General features: G+C 43.1%; 3 protein-coding genes across 6 annotated transcripts; 2 read left to right on the forward strand and 1 right to left on the reverse strand.

Annotated features, from left to right (window-relative positions):
- Positions 1-38: 38 nt before the first annotated feature.
- LOC117188726 (guanine nucleotide-binding protein-like 1) lies at positions 39-2,036 on the forward strand (the record flags this gene model as incomplete). The annotated part of the gene is made up of 3 exons (XM_033393012.1): positions 39-497; positions 551-1,745; positions 1,804-2,036. Coding segments are annotated over 3 exons (1,785 nt in total), but the record flags the coding sequence as incomplete, so codon positions are not given.
- On the reverse strand, positions 1,960-5,611 carry LOC108162605 (ATP-dependent DNA/RNA helicase DHX36). Its single transcript, XM_017297425.2, has 6 exons — positions 3,669-5,611; positions 3,228-3,611; positions 3,050-3,163; positions 2,556-2,828; positions 2,370-2,498; positions 1,960-2,136 (listed from the first exon to the last, which is right to left on the reverse strand). Exons 1-6 carry the CDS (start codon positions 5,528-5,530, stop codon positions 2,058-2,060), a joined length of 2,841 nt encoding a protein of 946 aa, XP_017152914.2. The 5' UTR covers positions 5,531-5,611; the 3' UTR covers positions 1,960-2,057.
- A 1,743-nt stretch (positions 5,612-7,354) lies between these two features.
- Positions 7,355-18,922, forward strand: LOC108163018 (protein diaphanous). 4 transcript variants are annotated; one of them, XM_017298056.2, is made up of 5 exons: positions 7,355-7,931; positions 10,008-10,324; positions 14,334-16,292; positions 16,352-16,882; positions 16,946-18,922. In XM_017298056.2, exons 2-5 carry the CDS (start codon positions 10,009-10,011, stop codon positions 17,416-17,418), a joined length of 3,279 nt encoding a protein of 1,092 aa, XP_017153545.1. In that variant the 5' UTR covers positions 7,355-7,931; position 10,008; the 3' UTR covers positions 17,419-18,922. The 4 variants fall into 4 exon arrangements, with proteins under 4 accessions (XP_017153545.1, XP_017153546.1, XP_017153543.1 ...); XM_017298057.2 differs by having other exon boundaries at positions 7,355-7,670; XM_017298054.2 differs by having other exon boundaries at positions 7,355-7,601.
- The last annotated feature ends 2,931 nt before the right edge of the window (positions 18,923-21,853 follow it).

The following is a 21,853-nucleotide window of genomic DNA, read 5'->3' on the forward strand; positions in this document are numbered from 1 at the left end:
TGTTGGCAGTGCTGAGAGTTCTATCTAGCTAGTAATATCAAATCGAATATCAAAATCGAGGAATATTGGTGCAACTTGTGTTGCACTCCCCCACTGTTATTTGGTGGAGAAAAGAAATCAAATCCCACGAGCTACACCACACTAACGATGACATTGATTGCCGGCCAGGTCCGCCCAAGTATTTACGCAGTGCCCAGGAGTCCTACGAGGACAGCGATGTGCCCGAAACGACGCGCAAGCTCATGGAGCAGCCGTTCGCTCGGGGTGGAAATCGCAACAAGAACGTGAATCGTTACAATTTACAATTCTACCAGGAGGGCAAGAAGGAACTGGAGCAGCTGAAGCTGGAGGGCTTCAAGCCCCTGCAGTCACTCAGTCCCACGGAGCGCGAAATCGATGAGCGCTACTTTGCCGGCTGTGATTTTCCCCTGCGTCCGGCCTGGAGTTTGTCGAGCACCAAAGAACAGCTGGACCGCTGTGAGAATCGTTACTTTAAGGTAGGTCATGTATACTGGGATATTTGCGGCATTTCATTAAGGATTAATCCTAGGATTATGTGGACGGGCTGCAAAAGAAGCAACGCAGTGGTGACACCAAGGAACTCTCGCTGTTCGAACTGAATCTGGAAACGTGGCGTCAGCTCTGGCGTGTTCTTGAATTCTCGGACATACTGCTCATCATTGTGGATGTGCGGTATGCCACCCTGATGTTCCCACCCTCCCTGTACGACTACATCATCAACACACTGAAAAAGCATGCTATTGTGGTCTTCAACAAGGTTGATCTCGTCGAACCGCAGGTGGTTGTGGCCTGGCGTGCGTACTTTCAGGAGCGCTATCCCCAGCTGCCGATCGTTATGTTTGCCTCGTTCTTGCCACGTTCTCGCAAGGGCTGCCAGCGTGGTCCACAGGCCCACAAGCGCAGCATGGAGGGTGTCTACAACATCTATCGCGAGTGCCAGCGCTATGTCCAGTCGGAGGTGGATCTGTCCGCCTGGGAGCAGAAGATACGCGAGGATATGCGGAGCGATCAGCTGGACATTCTGGAAGATGTGGCAGCCGCCGTGGAAGGTGAGCTGAAGATCAGCAGCAGCATCGATACCACGCCCCATGAGCATGTCAAATATCACAGTGGCGTCCTTACCATCGGCTGCATTGGTTTTCCGAATGTCGGCAAGTCCTCGCTAATCAATGCCCTCAAGGGGCGCAAGGTGGTAAGCGTTAGTCGCACTCCCGGACATACCAAACACTTTCAGACCATATTCCTGACACCACTCGTACGGCTCTGCGACTGTCCCGGCCTAGTCTTTCCCTCGACTACGCCAAAGTGCCTGCAAGTGCTGCTTGGCAGCTTTCCCATCTCCCAGCTGTCTGTGCCCTATCGCTCCCTGAAGTTTCTCGGCGAGCATGTGAATCTGCCGCAACTGTTGCGTCTCCAATTGCCCGAAGACTATGACGAGTGGTCGGCTGTGGCCATTTCCGATGCCTGGGCCTACAAACGAGGATTCCTCACGGCTAAGGCGGCCAGGCCGGATCGCTATCGGGCCGCAAATCACATTCTGCGCATGTGCCTGGCCGGACAGCAGCAGCTGGTGCTGCAGTTCTATCCGCCAGGGTATGAGGCGCGCCGCGAGCACTGGCTGCAGCATCCCGATGTGCCGGAGGTCAAGAAGTACCAGCAAGTGGAGCTGCAAGATGAGCCAGAGAGCGAGACCAATGGCGATACCTCCTCCGTTTGCTCGGATAGTGAGAGACCACGAAAAGTCTCTATATGAAACCCTTATCTAAATTTCCTCTTTTCTAGCTGCTGATAGCGAGGACGAAGACAAGGACAGCTCCAACGATGAGACCAATGCCGACGAGGACTCGTGCGCCATCGAGGAGGATGAGGCACCACGTTCGCGCAATGTGTTTGCCCTACTCGAAGACGAATAATAATCCTTCGAACACACACACATAATTTATTTTTGATTATACATATATTTTTTGGTAATATACCATTCGACTAATGAACCACAATAAAATGGAATTAAATTATGCTCTGAGCCTCTTCCGCATTCAGATATCTTCGATTTCGTCGGACGAAAACGAATCGTCATCGAATTTCTCGTCCAATGAAAGCAGCAACTCGATTGCTCTGCAAAAAGAAAATGAAATTCGAATGAGAAAATTTCTACAGAAGTGTTCTTTGGCAAAGACTATAAAACATCAAGATGTTGCATGAAACGGGCACGGGAACTGGTACTTAAATTATCTTTTGGGCTATCCTTCGGGGCATCACCAAAACCCCTGACAATCCCCCTATAGCTCTTTGGTGCCTCTTGAAACATCTTAATGATTGAATAGCCTTTGTCTTAGTTAATGCCATACTTGATCAATTGCTTCTCTTCGCCATTCTCTTCGATGGGGGCCGGACAGAGAGCCTTTTTCAGCAGCAATCTACCCAGATTTGTGCGCAGCTCAAGCACCACTTTGGCAGTCTCTGGATTGCATTTAAAACTGAAAAGAAATCAACATTAAAACTAGCCATTTATATGTAAAGATATCCCCACTCACAAGTATGTATTGGCCACGGATAGGTAGGGCACTCTGTCTTTGACACCCGCCTCGACGCCATCGCCAAAAATAATGAGAGCCATGGGAAAGACCATTGTGGAATCGAGTAAATACAGCGATGAGGACTTCTGTCGCTGGTAATACACAAAATAATCCGAGTCAAAGCTGGATTCCCCGCTGTTCACGGACGAAGGATGAAAATTCACACGCTTGCCGTCGTCCGTGGACATGTTATGAACAGCACGCACTGAATTCCGTATGCGATGTGTCTTGCTGTTGGATAAATATGGTAAATTATAGTACTTTTATAGGATATAATTTGTACTACGTCCAAATATTATCAAAGTATTGAGTCCCGGTTCTCGGTCTCAGTGTCATGACCAAGCAACGCATATTGCTTTTGGTTTTTGGGACCGACCCGGCTGGCCAAGAAATTGCGATCTTGCGATCCGACATATTCATCTAAAGAGACAGAGTTGGTCTGTTGATCTTACCGCATGTATGCCATATTCGGATAGAGACCGGCTCCAATAATAGCCCTCAGCAGAGGAATCTTGTCCGAATTAATGTTGGATGACTTGTCCAGTAAGCCGGGTGAACTAAGAAATCTACAAAGGAGAGAGAGAATTGGTAGGGGTATGCTATGCTGAAGGATTAAACCTTTTGACCTACTTGTAGTTGCACAGCAGTTGTGCAAACTGATTCTTCATGCGCTCCAGCTGCTGCAGCGTCATGTAGCTCAAATAATTCGTATAGCAGAAGTTGCGATCACCACGACTCTTGCGATACGAACAAATGGTGCTGTGCACCATCAGATGATCGCTGCGCATGTTGTTGGCCATCTGCCGTTTCACCTGATCCACACGGCTCTCCAGCCCCAAGGGCGTGTAGAACGGCGACTTGTAGGAGAGTGCCGCTGCCGCCGAGGTGATGGGATCCAGGCAACAGAATAGGGCTGACATGAGCATCATTTTGCCCATTTGCGGATCGACGGGAAGCTTCGCCAAATGCACGCCCAGCGGTGTAAGAATGCCCTCTTTGTCCAGAGCACCAATGCTGAAAAAATCATTTAAATTCTGATGATCATTTGACTAGAAATTCATTCAAACTTACCGCATCAGGAGAAGAACACCGTTTTTGATGGCCTCCTGTTCGGGGGCACTGATGAGAGTGCCCAAAAATTCATAGGGATTATCAATGTGCAGCAGTTTCAGGCTCAAAATGATTGACTCCAGCTTGGAGCGCAGTATATCCGGTGTAGGTATATCGGCCATCTGATCCTCCCTGGCCCGACTGAACAGATTGTAGCAGATGCCCGGCCTTACACGTCCTGCACGACCCTTGCGCTGCTGGGTATTTGCCTTGCTCACCCACACTTCGTCCAGGCTCTGGATGTTGCTGGCAATGTCATAGTTGCTAGCCTTGGTGCGGCCGGAATTGATGACATACACCACATCATCAATGGTCACCGATGTCTCGGCTATAATGGTGGACATAATAACCTTACGCTTGCCGGCCGGAGGACGACGGAACACCGCCTGCTGCTCGCCGGAGGGCATCAGGGAGTGCAGGGGATAAAGGACTAGACTTTGGCGCCAGCGTTGGCCCTTGAACGAACCCTGGGGGTTCTCCAGAGCTTTGTTCAGTTTGGAGATCTTGTCGAAGCCGGGCAGGAAGACCAGAATGGCACCCTCTGGCTCGTTCTCGCAGATGTAGTAGACCAGATCCGCAATGAAATCAATGTCCTCGCAGCCCTCCGACTCGGGCAGGCACAATTGGTCGAGAACCCTTCGATCGTACATGTGACGGACGCGACGCACATACGGCAGGATCATGGCTTCGTGCGCCATCAAGGACTCCTTACGCTCCTGATTCGGTATTTTTTTCGTTGTGCGCAAATTTTCGAACTGATAGTTGGTGAGGGAGAGGACATCCTCCAGGTAGAGCATCCGGACGGGAAACATCACCCCCTCAATGCGGAACATGGGACAATTCTCAAAGTAGTCACAGAAATCCTGCTCTCGAACGGTGGCACTCATCAGAATCACCTTCAGGCTGGGTCTGTGCGGCAGGATGACCTTCAGCAGGCCCATTAGAAGGTCCGTCTCCACGCTGCGTTCGTGTATCTCGTCCAGAATGAGCACACTGAGGCTGTGCATCAGGGGATCCGACTGGAGCTGCTGCAACAGCACTCCCGTTGTGCAATACGTAATGGAGGCCCGATCCCTTGGCCGGCGGCTCTCCAGGCGTATCTGATAGCCCACCGAGAGGCCCAGGTTCTCGCCACGCTCGTAGCTCACTCGCTCGGCAATCGTGATGGCCGAAATACGACGCGGTTGTGTGCAAATAATGCGGCAGTCTGAGGCACAGCTCTTGACAATGCTGTGATCGAGCAGCAGTTGAGGGACCTGTGTGGTCTTGCCACAGCCGGTGCTGCCGACAATGAGAATGACTTGATTCTCCTGGACGGTGCGTATAATCTCCTTGGCATGCTTCATGGCCGGCAGCTGCTCACGTGCGTGCAGGCGCTCGCGCATATTTGGTGACTGGAGGCGCTCTCGATGCTCCTCCATTAATTTCGTGTCCAAATTCTGGTTGATGTAGTTCAAAGTGTTGTTCTCCTGCTTTTTCTCGGCAATGAACTGGTGAAAATTGACGCTCAGCAAGTGACGGAACTGCAGCTCGAATTGCGCATCCACATCCGAGTGCGAGTCGGATTTCCTGGGCGTCTTGTTGAAATTCTGCATGAATTCCTTGACGCGCTCCAGCGCGCCTCGTGGCACAGTGACACTGCATCCCAGCCGGATTTTTGGCTGCTCAATCATGTCCGGCCCGCCATCCTTTTTCATTTTCTCGCGCTCCTTCGCGCGCTGGCGACCGAGGTCGCGGTAATACATGCCAATTGCCTTGCCCTTCAGCCCGGGCGGACGATTGCCCTTGCGGGCATGGGAGTCGGAATCGCGATCACGATCCATTCAATCAGTTTAAATTTAATTTTAATTTAACAAATTAAACAACAAATCCTAACATCCAACAACCTGAAACTCAAATAGAAGAAGGCTGCCAGCCCGTTGAAAAAGTGGGACGGCCAGATGAGCAGATGTGGCAACACTAATTTATCAGCGATGCTCGAAAGAGCGACAAAAAATGTTAACATATTCTTTAAGAGGGTTCGCTTAATTTTACTAGGCAGCAAGACATGTATATTTGAATTAGCCAGATCTCCGGCGAATACATTTTTCTAGCAATCGATATTAGAAATAGCCAAAACTAGCTAATAGGTAGCCTGATTATAATGATTCAGTGGTATATATACTATATACTATATATATATTATATACTTTTCGGCCCAGTTTGACGTCGAATTTGAATTTTCGCTCCCTCAAATCGTACTTCCGTGTGTCTAAGGCGCCATTATATGCAGAAACTAGTCAGTCTCTGTTTTTAAACTATTTCAACGATATTTTGCATCTTTTGTCTTCTTACAGAGCTTAAGAAGAGGGATCGAGATTTTTATACAAGACACTAATCATATGCATGTATATGTCTAAGATATATCAATCTGAGAAAAGGTCTTTATTAATTACGTTTTAAAACAGTATCTTAATATAATATTAACGAAATAGGGTATACAAATGCTCATACTGTGGTTGACAACAAATGAGTCTGCAAGCACCAGCAACATTGACGTTACAACACTGCGAGTGTTGAACATTTTTGTTGAATCCGTGTTTTTGTTAAAACAAAAAACATGCAAGTACTTAAAAGTAATTAATCCTGATCAAAATTGATTCATCAATCATATAAAAGTATCTGGGCAAAACTGTGAGATATATATAGCTGGGAATATTCGACGGAAGATTAAAAACAGGAATTTGTCGTAATAACTGGTTGACAACAATAATTCACGGCAACACTAATTCTCATACCCTACGGAAAAGATATTATAGAATTGAGAAAATGTTTGTCATCCCAGGCTCCGAAGGTATCAGGATCTCGATAAATATATACAAGATACTAATAATATACATGAATATGTCTACAACATACCAATTTGAGAAAAGGTCTTTATAAATTGCGTTTCATCTTCATAAAAAATGAACGAAATAGGGTGTACAAAGGCATACAAAGGGTGAACATGTCTTCAAATACCAGGAACATTGCGACTGTCTTTTTGTTGAACTATTTTGTTTAAACCTTGTTTTAGCCAAAATACAATAAAAGCAAGGACTAAAAATTAACTTATCTTGTAGAAAATGTATTCATCCACGGCTTTAAATTATGTGGGCAGAACTAAGGGTTTTAGTTAGCCAGAATTATTCAACGGAATCTCTAAATTGAGCAATATGAACGAATCCTCTCCTTAACGGAGAATGATTAACCCCTTGTAAGCTAAGGGGCTATTTTAATATTCCACCGAAAATAATGAAAATTTAATCAATTTATCGTGTTTTTCTTACGTAGTAGTAGTAGAAGTAGCTGAACTATTTAAATGGAGGGGGCTGAAGATGGCTAAGTTCGTTTTTTCATCATAACGAGATGCTATATTGTTGTTGAGGAGCAAAAACAGCAATCGCCGTAGCAGGAAAACAAGTCAAGTATTTAAAACAAGACAGTCTAGTAGAAAATTGACTTATTAATCGGATAAAATTATGTTGGCAGTGCTGAGAGTTCTATCTAGCTAGTAATATCAAATCGAATATCAAAATCGAGGAATATTGGTGCAACTTGTGTAATTCGTCAGTATATTTACGGTATATTTTTAAAATTATATGGTATATTTTGATATATTTCTGAGGTTCGATAAATCCGATGAACCAGTCACACTGATCCTCTGTATGGCGCTGGCATTTTATAAATTTTTGCGTATTGTTGAGAGTAAAGGCCAACAAATTATCTGTTAAGTTGTTTATAACGATTCGCCAAGTGTGTGTTTGATTATACGGCACAGCGGAGCCAACAGTTGGTTGTATATTTCATGTGTGAGCTAAGGCGGAACAGCAACAGTGGTGGCCTAGCGATCAAAGTAAAAGCCAGCAATAAAAAGTAAGCAAAGCAAAAGGAAAACACCACTTGGCAAACACCAAATATTTTGGGTGTAGTGTACAAAAGTTGGTTAGTAATTACCAAGCAAAAGTGTTTTTTGTGTTTGAAGCGGTTTGCGCAGCTTAACGTTAGCGTCAACGTCGGCGTCGCCGCGTACAAACAGAAAGCAGGCAAAGCCGTTTGATTGTGTCTGTATGTTAGTGTGTGTTGGTGTGTTTATGTGTATGTGTGCCCCAAGGCATTATTTTTCTGTCTTATGACGTAAACAACCGAAAAAAATCAAAAGTGAGCAGCAGGCGACACAAATATATATATAAATATATAACGAAGGTGAGCGCATATGTATTTGAATTCTCGGTTTGTAAACGCTTTTTTGAACTGGCTCTTTCTTGGAATTCCAGGCATTGCCAGGCCCGTTTCAATTTTGGAATGGAAAAGAGGCTCCCTTTATCGTGCTAGGGTTTGTTTACATTTCGTCTAATGTTAGGGTACAACAGGGTATACCCATTTGGATGATGATTTTGATGTTTGATTAAAAGTTGGGGTCGTTGCCCGTCTGTCTGTCTGTTCACTGAATCATACATGTAGTTATAGAAATTTTGGTTCCGCAAGGGTAGCAAAAGACGTTTCTTTTTATTGTGCTTTGGTTTTGTGTCTGCTGCAGCGGCCTCTGAACTATTCACACAAACAAACACACACACACCAATGCAGAAAGTGCAGCCGTGTAAACAAACTAGAGAAAGAGATTCCACAGACGGAACGCAACCCCCCCTCTGCTGGACATGAGGCAATTGCAACAGCAACCGGCTCGGTCAAATTCTTAAGCAAAAGAAACTTGTTGAAAGCATTTCCTCCGCACATGCTTAGACATGAAAAGAAATTGTGCTTTGCTTTGCTTTGCCCTGGCATGAACTTGTCGCTCCACTCTGCCATTCGACGTGGACGCTCGAGCGCTGGCTTCCCACACTCTCTCACGCACACACAAACACACAGCCACACTTTGTCAAGCACATCATTCACATTGGCATTAAATGTGATTTAAGCTTGACAATTGTGAATGATTTGCGTACGTTTTGCACGCTTATAAAAGAGGAATGGAAGACCGGAACGAAGACTGGAATCAAGGCTCTAGATACCCTTGCAGCTGTGCGTTGCAAACTTCTAATAAAAGTCATAAGACAATGCGATTCAAGGGTATAAAAAGTGGAATCCGCCAAACCTGTTGATCGTCTCTACCTTTTTCTGCTACATCGACATACTTATATTTCTGCGTCGAACTCCGGTCCGATGATGTGATTCGATTCTATTAATGATTCATTAGATGGATGTGTTGTCTAAGCATTCGTTCCCAGTCGATCCTCGGGAATGGAGGCCAGCCACTTCAAATCTTAACAGCTTGCATTTTGGCCTAACCGCATGATTCACACAATAACCCATACAGACACACACGCACAAATATCAGCCATAAACATTCATATTTACCTCTCTCTCGAGTTAACACACGGTTTGCCCTCTCTCTGTACCCTGGATTCTTAGTAAAAAAAGAGTACATTGGTTTTATGTAGAAGGTAGCCTTTTGGTATAGATTGAGATTTATTTAAATAACAATGTCCAGGCATATCTCTTAAGAATCTTGACATACGTTTCTCACATCTATTTAATCACATTAAGGTCATCTATTATTAATAAGTAATGTAATCATAGGGTAAGCCATAGCCGAATAATCAGGGTGTAGCATAGTCTCTCCTGTTGAAATTTCCTATTTTGGTTCGACACGATTCCAATCATCATCACATCATTTTGTAAAATTAGTTTGCGCGATTATTAATGTGTGTATTTATCTAATTGCTTTGGTTTATTTTCGAGTTTTTGTTTTGTTTATGATTTTAATCGGCAGTTTTCACGCTTCGAATGAGCCACCGAAAGCCTGTGCATGTGCTCTCTGGTCCCATCCTCCCTCTCATTATTTACATGCTAATTGAAAATTCCACACTGAGATGCGAGATGTTCAGAGATCGAGGATGTGGTGGTGGGGGGACTGTGCCTCCCCAGATAATTGTAAATAAACCACAAACTGATAATGATTCCACTCCATTTCTCCCACATAATCGTACTCCATCATCGACCGTCCGTGCACCATCTCTCATCATCGATTGCATTCGTCGGAGAAAACCCATCATCAATCGGTTTCTGCAGCTCGACAAATTCAGTTCTCTTCTCTCTGTCTCTCTGTAACTAACTGTAAACGAAGAACAGCTGTGGGGACCTGCGCATGTCCCAAAAAAACAAAAACAAAAAGCAATAAATCCATTTGTCGGCAAAATGCGTCTCAAGAAGCTTGGGTCTGCACACGTTTTTCCTTACCAGAAATTAAATATTAATTGGTGACTATTTTAATAATTCCAGAATGTCTCGTCATGAGAAATCAAAGTCCACAGGTGGTGGCATACTGGAGACCTGGTTTGGACGACCGTCCAAGTCGAAAGGCAATAGCTTCAATAGCGGCACTCTGACTCACGGCGGACGGCCCACCTCTCTGGACAATGAGGGCGTGTTGAGCGTCGAGGATGTGGAGCATTACATTCAGGAGCTGAGCGAGGCTCAGGTGGATGCCAAGTTCTTGGAAATCATCGAGGATATGAATATACCCATGGACAAGCGGGAACCGCTGCTGGCCAAGTCCAAGGAGGAGCGTCAAAAGATGATACTCTGGCACCTAAAAGGTAAACGAATCGACTTTTCGTTTCACCCTTCCTATCCACCTTTCTCCCTTGTGTTGTGTGTGTTTCCAAGTTTATTGCATTCCATTCTGATAAGATTAGCCAAAAGACCTAGTGGTAACGGTATCTACGGGGGTCTCTACGGGTATTTGTACGTGTGGTTATCGGAGTGCGTGTTTGTATGCAGTCTGTCTGATTCTCGTGAAATTTCTCTGCTGTCTCTGCTGTTCTCTGTTTGTTTTACCTTTGTTTTATTTGCCAATTTGCTTCGTACTTGTCTCCAGTTGAATTTGTTTTTTTTTTACGAGATATCGCTATTTAGCGGCTTTTGTGATGAATATGATGTCAACGATCTGCTATTGGGAATGGTGCAATTTTTTGTCTATACAAAATAATGTCGCAGTTTTAAAAATATCTCGCTAAAAGTTGGCACAGATTCTGTATTTGGAAGAAGGTAGTATATAGAATAGAATCAGAACAATGTATCATCGTCAGGTGTATCATATATAGCATCAATCAATATTTTCTTTTTGGATTATCGGGCATTCTCTTTTGCACTTTTCAAGGACTTTTTAAAAGAGTATCAGTAGGCAGAAAAGCGATAGAAAACGAAAAAAGGCGGAAACGAGTATGGATATTGTATGCCATGGAAGATCTTTGGTAATTTTATAAGCGTGGATTAAATTTCTAGAAAAGCAAGAAAAGTCTAAAATTTCACATTAAATATTTCACACAGAAATTAGCTTATACATTCCATTAAAGTGTGATCACAAATGTCGAAAAATCTATAGTAAAAATAGCCCTGAAAGAATATCTACAGGTTCCATTCCCTATATAAGTGTTTAATCTAAGAAAGTCGAAAGGTTCCATTCCCTATACAAGTGTTTCCTTTAATTTGTAATCTTTTTTATACTTCATTTCCACTTTGAATCAATGTTGATCTGCTGTGTTTCCTTCATCAGTTTTCCCATTCTTCCTCTAAGCCAGCACAATTATGTATAAAACAAAAGCAATTACCACTGTAACGAACTCATTTCGTATCTTGAAGATATGTTCTCAATGCCAACATCAACAGAAAACTCTTTTCGTCTCGTCGCGTCTCGCTCCAGTTAATTGCCCATGTGGTGCCCATGGCCCATGGTCCATTATCAAGTTAGAGTCTCAAAGTAAACGCTCTCGACGCAATCAAAGTTGCTCTCTCTTATCGTTTGTAACGGTTACTTGTGCGCTAACCTTCACAGTAGTGTACTTCTTCTCATTCGTTTTTCCGCTCTCTCCCTTTTTTGTTTATCAAATATTATATACATATACCAAATATAGTCGTACTTTGGTTCTCGTATAAGCATACGAGCGAATGCGTGACATAAAGTCGTATGGAAAATATACATATTTTGAGCGTACGACGAAGACATTGAAAATTAAAAATGTACCCATGCATATTATACAATTTTAATTACGTCAAGTGTCAGGCGCGTGAATGTGGCATATACACTTGCTGCCGGGGCTGCTGCTCTGTGCTCTCCATGGGTGCTCGTAATCGAATGAGCAAGTGCATCCAAAATAGAGGGAGACTGAGGGAGAGAGACCAGACCAGACCAGAACAAGGTGAACCTCGCATATGACTGAATGATTTAGCATTGTGCTGACTTCTGTCTCTCTTCTGTCATCTCTGAATTTTCTCTCTGCTTGTACCCGGTATTTGGACAGTGAAAGGGTATATTTCATTCATTTAGGTTTATGTTACAGGCCGAAGAAAGCGTTTACCCATAATCCTAAAAGTTATTACATGAAATATTTCTGTAATATCGGAAGAATATACCAGAGACAGAAACACATCGAGTTTCACCACTACATCCGTTTTCGAAAATTTAAATAAAAAAGTTCTGTGGTATACAGAGAAAATACTTAAGAAAAGAATAGGAAAAATGTTTATTGAAGAAAACAAAATCTATTTGGCAGTACTGTCATCTCCTGTCCTCTCATTGTATAGGTGTTTTTGTTGTTATCGTTTTTTTAATCCTGGTAATACAAGCAATAATTATTGCTTCCTAGTTATTCCTAGTTAGCTAGTTCCTAGTTATTATGGCTTGCAATTGCTTCTTATTTGTTCTTCAACAGCAGACGCATTAGAGAAAATTTCAGAGCAGAATGGCTGATAATCGAAAAACAAAATATAAGTCGTGTGCATGACGAAGCCTCGTCATGAGTCTGGCCAATGAGGGGGATTTTTTTTAGATTAAATACTATGTACTATGTAGTAGGGTATCTTATATTCGAGAAATGCAACCGTAACTTTCTGAAAAAGTGAATATTTTTGTAGAATTTTTCCACCATAAAAATGCTATGCATATTTGAACGAGTATATGAAAACGTTAAGTAAATTTATGACAAAATCGGCTTAAAATAAATAATGATGATGATGCCAATAATCACCAGACTTGAGGTGGAGCTGCAGATCTACATGAAGTGTGGATGTGGGGATCTACAGGTCGAAAGGGGGGGGGATGGAATATTCAAGTAAACAATAAATAACCGAATATAAAGTAAACTTTTTCTTTATGGGTCGTGTTTATCGCGGCAGAACCATACCCCCCGGCCCGTACTGCCACCTGCCAACTGCCGCTTCTAGGCAGCCTCTGCCACTTGTTTGCGAAATGAACTGAAAGCTTAAAAAAACGGATTGACTGGAGTATGATGATGGCCAACAAACAGCTGAAATCCGTTCATTAACACGCTTCGGTTGGCTCTCGGAGTTAATTAATAAAACAGTTAGTGTGCGAGTACTTCGGGGGCTCTACTGGGGCCACTTGTATCCATATCAAGTGTGTGTGCTGCTGCTTTTGCTATGGGGGAGGGCCAATTTAAATGTTTTTTTTTTCGGATATTGCATATTTAGTGGAATGGTTGCGGTGGGTGTGGTGTTTAGGAGAAGGTCCCCTCTCTTCAAGGCTGATATTGTGGATTGTTCGAGGTTTAATTTGCCTAACAAGTTTCTTGCGATAACACAGTTACACAGTGGAGCTTCCACAGATGGAAGCTCTGCTAATAAGGATTATATTCTAGGGAAGTTTTATAGATTTAGTGTTCTCGAAATAGCATAGTCTTTCATGGTTAGATTTATACAGATTTATAGCTAGCTAAAATGCTAAGAAGACTAACTGATACCCATCACGATTAGTATTTTATGGGTATAACAGCTTAAATGTGTTTACGGTATGAAATACTATACAAAAATTCCCCCAAGGTGGATTCTGAGCGATACAATGCTTTCTATTTATTGTAAGAATCAATAAAAGATTGCATTTCGCGTGCATGTCGCGTAATTACATTGTATATAAATTATGACTTTCAGTTGGAATTTTTAGATTATTTTACGAGCCATAAAAAATTCCAAGATCAAGTTATGGTCTAGGTATGTATAAATAAAGCAAACAGAAGATGTTACTAGTAAAGTAATTATGATAGTTCTTATACGTAGTGTCGCGGTCGAGGCTCGGATCCGAGTTTCCAAATACATCGTGTGCATGCCTAAATTGAAAAAGCGTATACGGAATAGATAGCTAAAAGTTCTTATTATCAAGTTTCCACTTTACTTGAAGTGTGTTAAAAAAGTATGTCGTATACATTAGAGGGGGCCAAAAGATAAGGAGGAGTGAGTCACCCTATGATTATCACAATATACGAGTATGTCCTGTGGGAACGCAGTGGATCGAACTCTAAGAAGGACCAGAGGTATCTTCTGTACAAATATAAAGTTATTGCAACACAGATATTGATGCTCTAACTAGATATACATAGGTATGCATATAGATATACTCGTATTCTTATCAAATCAGTTATGATTCGGCAAAAATTGTGTGAAAGTATGAGGTCATTCGATTAATCATCCATTCCGTGCTAATGGGATTTAATTACGAGCTTTTTCTGATAAGATACGCAACCCACTCGATATTTTCTAAAGCCATACTAAACCAATATCTCTGTATCTGCATCTGTATCTTTATTCAACCAGGCAAAAACTCACTGGAGCGCAACACGCACTCCCGCTTCGAGAAGCCCATCGACTATGTGGAGTACCTGCAGAATGGGGAGCACAGCGAGCATAAGGTGTACCAGTGCGTGGAATCGCTGCGCGTGGCCCTCACCAGCAATCCCATCTCGTGGATCAAGGAGTTTGGGGAGGCGGGCATCGGACAGATCGAACAGCTTCTGTCGAGAGCTAAGAAGGATCGCACCTACGATCGCATCGAATTCGAGGCGATACGATGCCTCAAAGCGATCATGAACAACACGTGGGGTCTCAATGTGGTGCTCGTGCCCGATCAGCACAGTGTGGTCCTGCTGCTGGCCCAATCTCTGGATCCCCGCAAGCCGCAGACCATGTGCGAGGCCCTCAAGCTGTTGGCCTCCTTTTGCATCGTTTACGAGCGGAATGGCTACGAGAAGGTGCTGCGAGCCATCACCACGATAGCAGCCACATCGTACAAGTCCAGCGAACGCTTCCGACCGATTGTTGATGCACTGTTTGCATCGGACAAGCAGGATCCCAAGCGAGAGCTGGCCTGCCACAGTCTGATCTTCATCAATACGCTGACAAACACACCCACGGATCTGAACTTTCGCCTGCATCTGAGGTGCGAGATCATGCGTATGGGACTGTACGATCGTCTCGATGAGTTCAAGAAGATCGTGGAGACCAGCAACAATGAGGCCCTGCAGCAGCACTTTAAGTTCTTCAACGAGATTCGGGAGGATGACTTTGAGGAGTTCGTGCAGCGGTTCGATAATGTGACCTTCAACATGGACGATGCCCAGGACTGCTTCGATGTGCTGAAGAACCTCATCACGGACACCAACTCGGAGCCGTACTTCCTGTCCATTCTGCAGCATCTGCTGTACATCCGCGACGACTTTTACTTCCGACCCGCCTACTATCAACTGATCGAAGAGTGCATCTCGCAGATCGTCTTCCACAAGGGCTACAGTGATCCGAACTTTGCCAATCGCGACTTTAACATTGACACCTCGCTCCTGCTGGACGATATTGTGGAGAAGGCCAAGGCCAAGGAGTCGAAGCGCTCGGAGGAGTACGAGAAGAAAATCGAGGAGCTGGAGAGCGCCAAGCAGGAGGCGGAGGCCAAGGCCGCACATCTCGAGGAGAAGGTCAAGCTGATGGAGGCCAATGGTGTGGCCGCTCCATCGCCCAATAAGCTACCGAAAGTTAATATACCAATGGCGCCGCCACCACCTGGTGGAGGAGGAGCACCGCCACCGCCACCGCCGCCGCCTCCTATGCCGGGTCAAGCGGGAGGCCCGCCGCCACCACCGCCAATGCCTGGCATGGGAGGACCCAGACCTCCACCCCCGCCGCCTATGCCCGGAATGGGTGGTGGTCCACCGCCACCGCCCATGATGCCTGGCATGATGCGACCTGGAGGTCCACCTCCGCCCCCCATGATGATGGGGCCCATGGTGCCCGTCCTGCCGCACGGCCTGAAGCCCAAAAAAAAGTGGGACGTGCAGAATCCCATGAAGCGGGCCAACTGGAAGGCCATTGTGCCGGCCAAAATGTCCGAGAAGGCGTTCTGGGTCAAGTGCCAGGAGGATAAGCTGGCCCAAGATGATTTCCTCGCAGAACTGGCCATGAAATTCTCCTCAAAGCCCGTGAAGAAAGAGCAAAAGGATGCGGTGGACAAGCCGACAACGCTGACCAAAAAGACGATCGATCTGCGTGTACTCGACTTGAAATCCGCCCAGAATCTGGCCATACTGTTAGGTGGCTCCCTCAAGCATTTGTCATACGAGCAGATCAAGATCTGTCTGCTGCGCTGCGATACGGCCATAATGTCCTCCAATATACTGCAGCAGTTGATCCAGTATCTGCCGCCGCCAGAGCAGCTTAAGCGTTTGCAGGAGATCAAAACAAAGGGAGAACCACTACCGCCCGTTGAACAGTTTGCAGCAACCATAGGTAAGTGGGGATCTGCTTTAGAAGAACACAACCATCTAAGAATCATTCCGTTTTTTTAGGTGAAATCAAACGCCTGTCGCCGCGCCTTCACAACCTGAACTTCAAGCTGACTTACGCGGACATGGTGACGGATATCAAACCCGATATTGTGGCCGGTACTGCAGCCTGCGAGGAGGTGCGCAACAGCAAAAAGTTCTCCAAGATCCTGGAACTGATACTCCTGCTGGGCAACTACATGAACTCGGGCTCCAAGAACGAAGCTGCCTTTGGCTTTGAGATCAGCTACCTGACCAAATTGACCAACACCAAGGATGCGGAAAACAAGCAGACGCTGCTCCACTATCTGGCCGATCTCGTGGAAAAAAAATTCCCCGATGCCCTCAACTTTTACAGCGATCTGTCGCATTTGGACAGGGCGTCGCGTGTGAATATGGATGCCATACAGAAGGCAATGAGGCAAATGAATTCGGCGGTAAAGAATCTGGAAACGGATTTGCAGAACAACAAAGTCCCGCAATGCGATGATGACAAGTTTAGTGAGGTGATGGGTAATTTTGCCGAGGAATGCAGACAGCAAGTCGATGTATTGGGTATGTCTTGGGATTCCCTCCAATAACTTGTTCATAGATAATACAATTTCGTTCAATTTTCAGGCAAAATGCAACTGCAAATGGAGAAGCTTTATAAAGAACTGAGCGAGTACTATTCCTTCGATCCCATCAAGTACACCATGGAGGAGTTCTTTGCCGACATCAAGACCTTCAAGGATGCCTTCAAGTCGGCCCACAACGATATTGTGCGCGCTCGCGAGGAGCAGGAGAAGAAGCAGCGCATGCAGGAGGCTCGCGAACAGTCGGCCCGCGAACAAATGGCCCGACAACAGCAGAAGCGTGCTCTGGTCGACATGGATGCGGCCCACGCGCAGGAGGGCGTCATGGACAGCCTGCTGGAGGCGCTGCAAACGGGTTCGGCATTTGGCCAGCGCAATCGACAGGCGCGCAGACAACGACCCGCGGGGGCCGAGCGACGGGCACAACTCAGTCGAAGTCGATCCCGGACGCGAGTAAATAATGGCCAGCTAATGACCCGCGAGATGATATTGAACGAGGTGCTCGGCTCGGCGTAGTTTGGACACAGACACCCACCCACACACATACATAAGCAATTCCCCCTCCTCCCTCCTTCTCTGTACATATATAAATAGACATCTGTAGCGATCTAAGGGCCTAAGACATTAGCCATGTACATCTGTATCTGTATATCTGTGTATCCGTATCCGTATCTGTGTAGCCTTGTGTACATATCAATTCGATTGACATGTGTACGGGTGGAGTTAGCTAAAGCAAAGATATCTATTTTAACAAAGCCGCAAAGTACTAAATAAGCTCTGGGCGGTAGCACTCGTTGGAGAATCGATTTAAATGATGTGAAGCATTTCTGAAAGTTTTTCAAGTCACAAAATGGAAACATTTTTCTACATTAAACTAAGGGCTTGTACAAGGGCTATCTATACACTTGATTAGATATCTCTATTTGAGGATTTTTAACGAAAAGATAAATTTGTGTATTTTTACTATTCTAAAGAATAATTTAACATTTTTGTTTGATATGTGATCCATGAGGAATAAGAAGACGAAGAACTAAAATGAAAATAGTTAATTTTTGTTTCTATATAATTTCTAAAACAAATCTAATGCCTTTTTAAGACTGTCTTTTCACTACTTTTAAATCGAGAAATCTAAAGTTACGTTTTAATCTGTATCTAAAAAGTATTGTTTGCCTACTTTATTCAGTCTTTATTATGGAATGCAATTATTATTGAATCAAAGAACTAAAATGAAATTAAAATTACTTAAATCTATTTCCATATTGGCATCATTCTTTTAAACCTTTATAAATATCAGTTTTGTATGCAAATTAAAATCCAAATTCATTTAAATAAGTTAAATAACACTTTTGAGACCTGATTGAAAAATGAATTATTCATTTATTAAAATTAAATGGCCTGCCATATTAGTCCCAAAGTCTGAATCCAATTAAAGAGCAAAAATTAAGTTTATTAATCAATCAAATCAATCACAAATGATAACCTTGTATAAGACTGTATCCTACAATTGTACACAACTTTCTCAAGAAATGTTATGCCCATTCTAGTTCACAAATCAGCAAATGCCTCAAATCAAAATCAAACCAACTTTTGACTATCCCCAAAACGACAAAAAAATTATATATTTTTATACGCTTTTACTACTGAAACTGATAAATCGGTATATGTTGCCTGTTCTTATGCTAGAAACTGAGAGACCAGTCGGGGGGAAACTATCAACTACCTATCTTTATTTTGTGGTTCTTCCTGTCGTTCTGCTGTGGCATGTTTCTCCATCATTTTGCTGTGCACTTCGTTTTCGAGGCACTCGATGTGTGATGATATTTGAAAAGATGATATCTAAATGAAATGAAATTCCTTTTGTATTTAATTTGTTTTTAAGTGGAACTTTTTAAATCGTGTTTATTTTTACCTTTCGCGCTACACTTAACAAATTGTTAATTTTTTGTGACAATGATAATCGTAGAAATACATTTTGAAAAATAAAAAATAGATTTTACCAAAATCAACTATAATCCGTAGTGCAAAGAATGTTTTAATGATTAATTAAAGTCTGCAACTACTGTCTAGGAAAACCCTATTCCATTGGCTATCATTTCGAAATCCAAAAATACCTTTTGGGTTTTCCTCACAATTGTATTTCGTCGCGTTTCGTTCTTATTCGTTTTAATTTGTTTTATTAACAAAGATATTTTATCGCTAATGTCGCGGCACCTATAAAGCTCTATGGAGGTGCTGGAGGTAGTACGATTACCTTCTACAACGCACAAAATGCACTTGCCCTGTGGTTGGTGGGGGGACGGTGAGAGATGGAAGGAGTGTGCGGAGTGTGGGGTTGGTCGTGGCCAATGGCCATAAAACTCTCCAAAAACGTTAAACGAACCGACAAACAGCAAATGCCGCACGACAAAGCTATTCCATTCCATCTGTCATCGTCCATAGTCTGGCGACGGTAAATACGTTATTCGTTATACGTTCTACATATGTATATTCGTTATAATATCTGGTTGGGCTCTGGTTCGACAGTTGTGCCCTGGTCATATCTGGCTGGGACCTGATTGCCTCTCGAGTTTTATTTTTTTGGAGTCTGCTTTATGGGACATGCTTGGACATGGCGCTTGCTTTGCTTGCTTTATGGATTTATTAACATAATTGAAGAAAAATATATAAATATTTTTTTGAGTTCTTTACAATCTGTTCATGTTCCACAAGGGACAGATTCTAATTTATGATGATTGGATAGAGATGCATTAGAGTGTTTTAGAGATCATAGATGAGTTTTTATTGGAACTGGTAAGGGTTGAGTGTGGCATAATTTCCTGTGGATCGGTTATCACTTAGGATAGATCAATAGATTGATGGACCTGCATTAAAAGGATTTTTAATTCATGGAAATGATTCATAGTGAATCTTTTGATTTTTCGGAAACTATAAACTGAATGCTAGTATTCCTTAGATAGTTGTAATGAGTTAATCAATTTTCGAGCACCCAGACAAAAAGATTATTCAAATTTAAAACTTATATTAATTTGTAAGTGTTTTATATTTAGATTAAATATGGGCCGTGTTCAATTAAAGTTTATTTAATTTCACTATGTATGTATTTAAAAACCATTTTCCTCCGATTGTCGTAATTAGGGAAGAGGATTTCATAGCTTTCTAATAAACAATAGAAGGATTCTTTGATATACATATCTTAGAGATTTGAAGAAACCATTGGTTCATTCATATCTAAACTATAAGTTTAGCTGACATTTGTACCTCACTTCAGATAGGATAGAAGATAGAAGGATAGATAGAGAAAAAGTGAAATATTAATATATAAGGGATCTGATTAATATATCTACAGATCTATGCTGAAATTAGAACCATTTTGGCCAACGTATCTTAGGGTAGATGCAGGGAGTGGTTTTGATGACCTACTAATAAACAGAGGAGAAGGATTCTTTGATATATCTTAGAGATTTGAAGTAGGAGAGAACTAAGCAGAAAAACGTCTCAGTAATCATAAGGAAAATCGGATTAATATGTATATGTTTGTTCAAATATGCCGATAGCTACAGAGCTGAAGACGACCGTATAGGTCCTTCCTTGAGATCTTAATAAGACTCTGATTTATAAAAAGAGAAGCTAAATTAGGCGCTTATGTAAAGATGGATTAAAATAAGCCAGAAAAATATAAATAGTTGTTTAATAATACAAACTTAATTTAAATGGAGATGGTTTATATTTTGACATATATTTCTTTACACATCATAAGGAAAGTATAAGCAAATGGTAGACTCTGACACTAATCTATACAAAATTGATACATTAATAAATATTTATGAAGTATATGATGCTACTTTATGTTGAATATGATCTTTCGAAACGTTTGATTCAACTAGAATGAACTGGGCATATGTTTATGTACATACATACCTCCCTTTCGGATTAGCCTTTGTAAGCCCCTAATGACTTCCAGGTAACCTTCTACCTTGTTACATGACTTGCCCGTGCCTGACACAACCCAACCGAAACCGTTTTGAACCTCACCTCACAGAACCAGGCCCCTGCCCTACCCGTTGCCTGGCCCTGCCCACGCAGTAAATTCCTTCGAATTGTTGACGATATTTGCGAAAAAAAAAAAAGAAAGCAAAAATCTGGGCTGTGGCTGTGCCTAATTGTTGTGTGAACTTTATGATCTCAGCCCGATCAGATGCGTTCCCAACCCAACCCAAACGCAGCCCATCTATCTGTATCTGTATAAGCCTTGTTTGGTGTCCCCGAAACCGTTACGATCGCGTCCTCCTGCTCTAGGTCGCGTTCGCGCAATCATAAAACTTTGTGTTTTGTTACCGGCCCTTTCAATTGTTTTACAATGTTTTGTCTTTACGGGCACTAAGGGGTTTTTTGTTTGGACACGATGATCCTCGAACCGAACCAGTTTCTGGTAGATCACATCACTCTCCTTCGCCAGCGTTAATAAGTGAATTTTAAGTACATCCCATAACTCGCGAGGCCAACGGCTGTCGATGCTGTTGCTCCTGGTCCTGCTGCTCCTGACCATAGACCATCCTTGGTTCCATTGTCACAGCTGTATTCATTTCTAATTATTTGACGCGACATTTGCAGTTTTACGATCGGGGATCTTGAATGATCAATGAATGTATTTTTTATAAAGATCCTTCTCGAATTTCTGGAATTGCTTGGGATTACTCAATCGGCGTGAGTAAGGATCTTTTTGTGTTTGGGATTAGCGAGTGAGTTGACTTTTCTGAGGAAAACGATATAAGGATTAGCGGAAAACTGGTAGATTCGGTGGGGTTTTGTAACGGTTTTCTAGATCTAGATTTCCTTTAAAAGTTTGTGTAAGGTTTGATTGTTTTATATATAATTTCTTTAAACCTGTTACAGGAGGAGTGGAGGATGATCGGTATGAAACTAGCCCAAAGCATCCTCAGAAATATCATAA

Source organism: Drosophila miranda, chromosome 4 (assembly GCF_003369915.1).
Source record: "Drosophila miranda strain MSH22 chromosome 4, D.miranda_PacBio2.1, whole genome shotgun sequence".
NCBI classification, from domain to species: Eukaryota; Metazoa; Arthropoda; class Insecta; order Diptera; family Drosophilidae; genus Drosophila; species Drosophila miranda.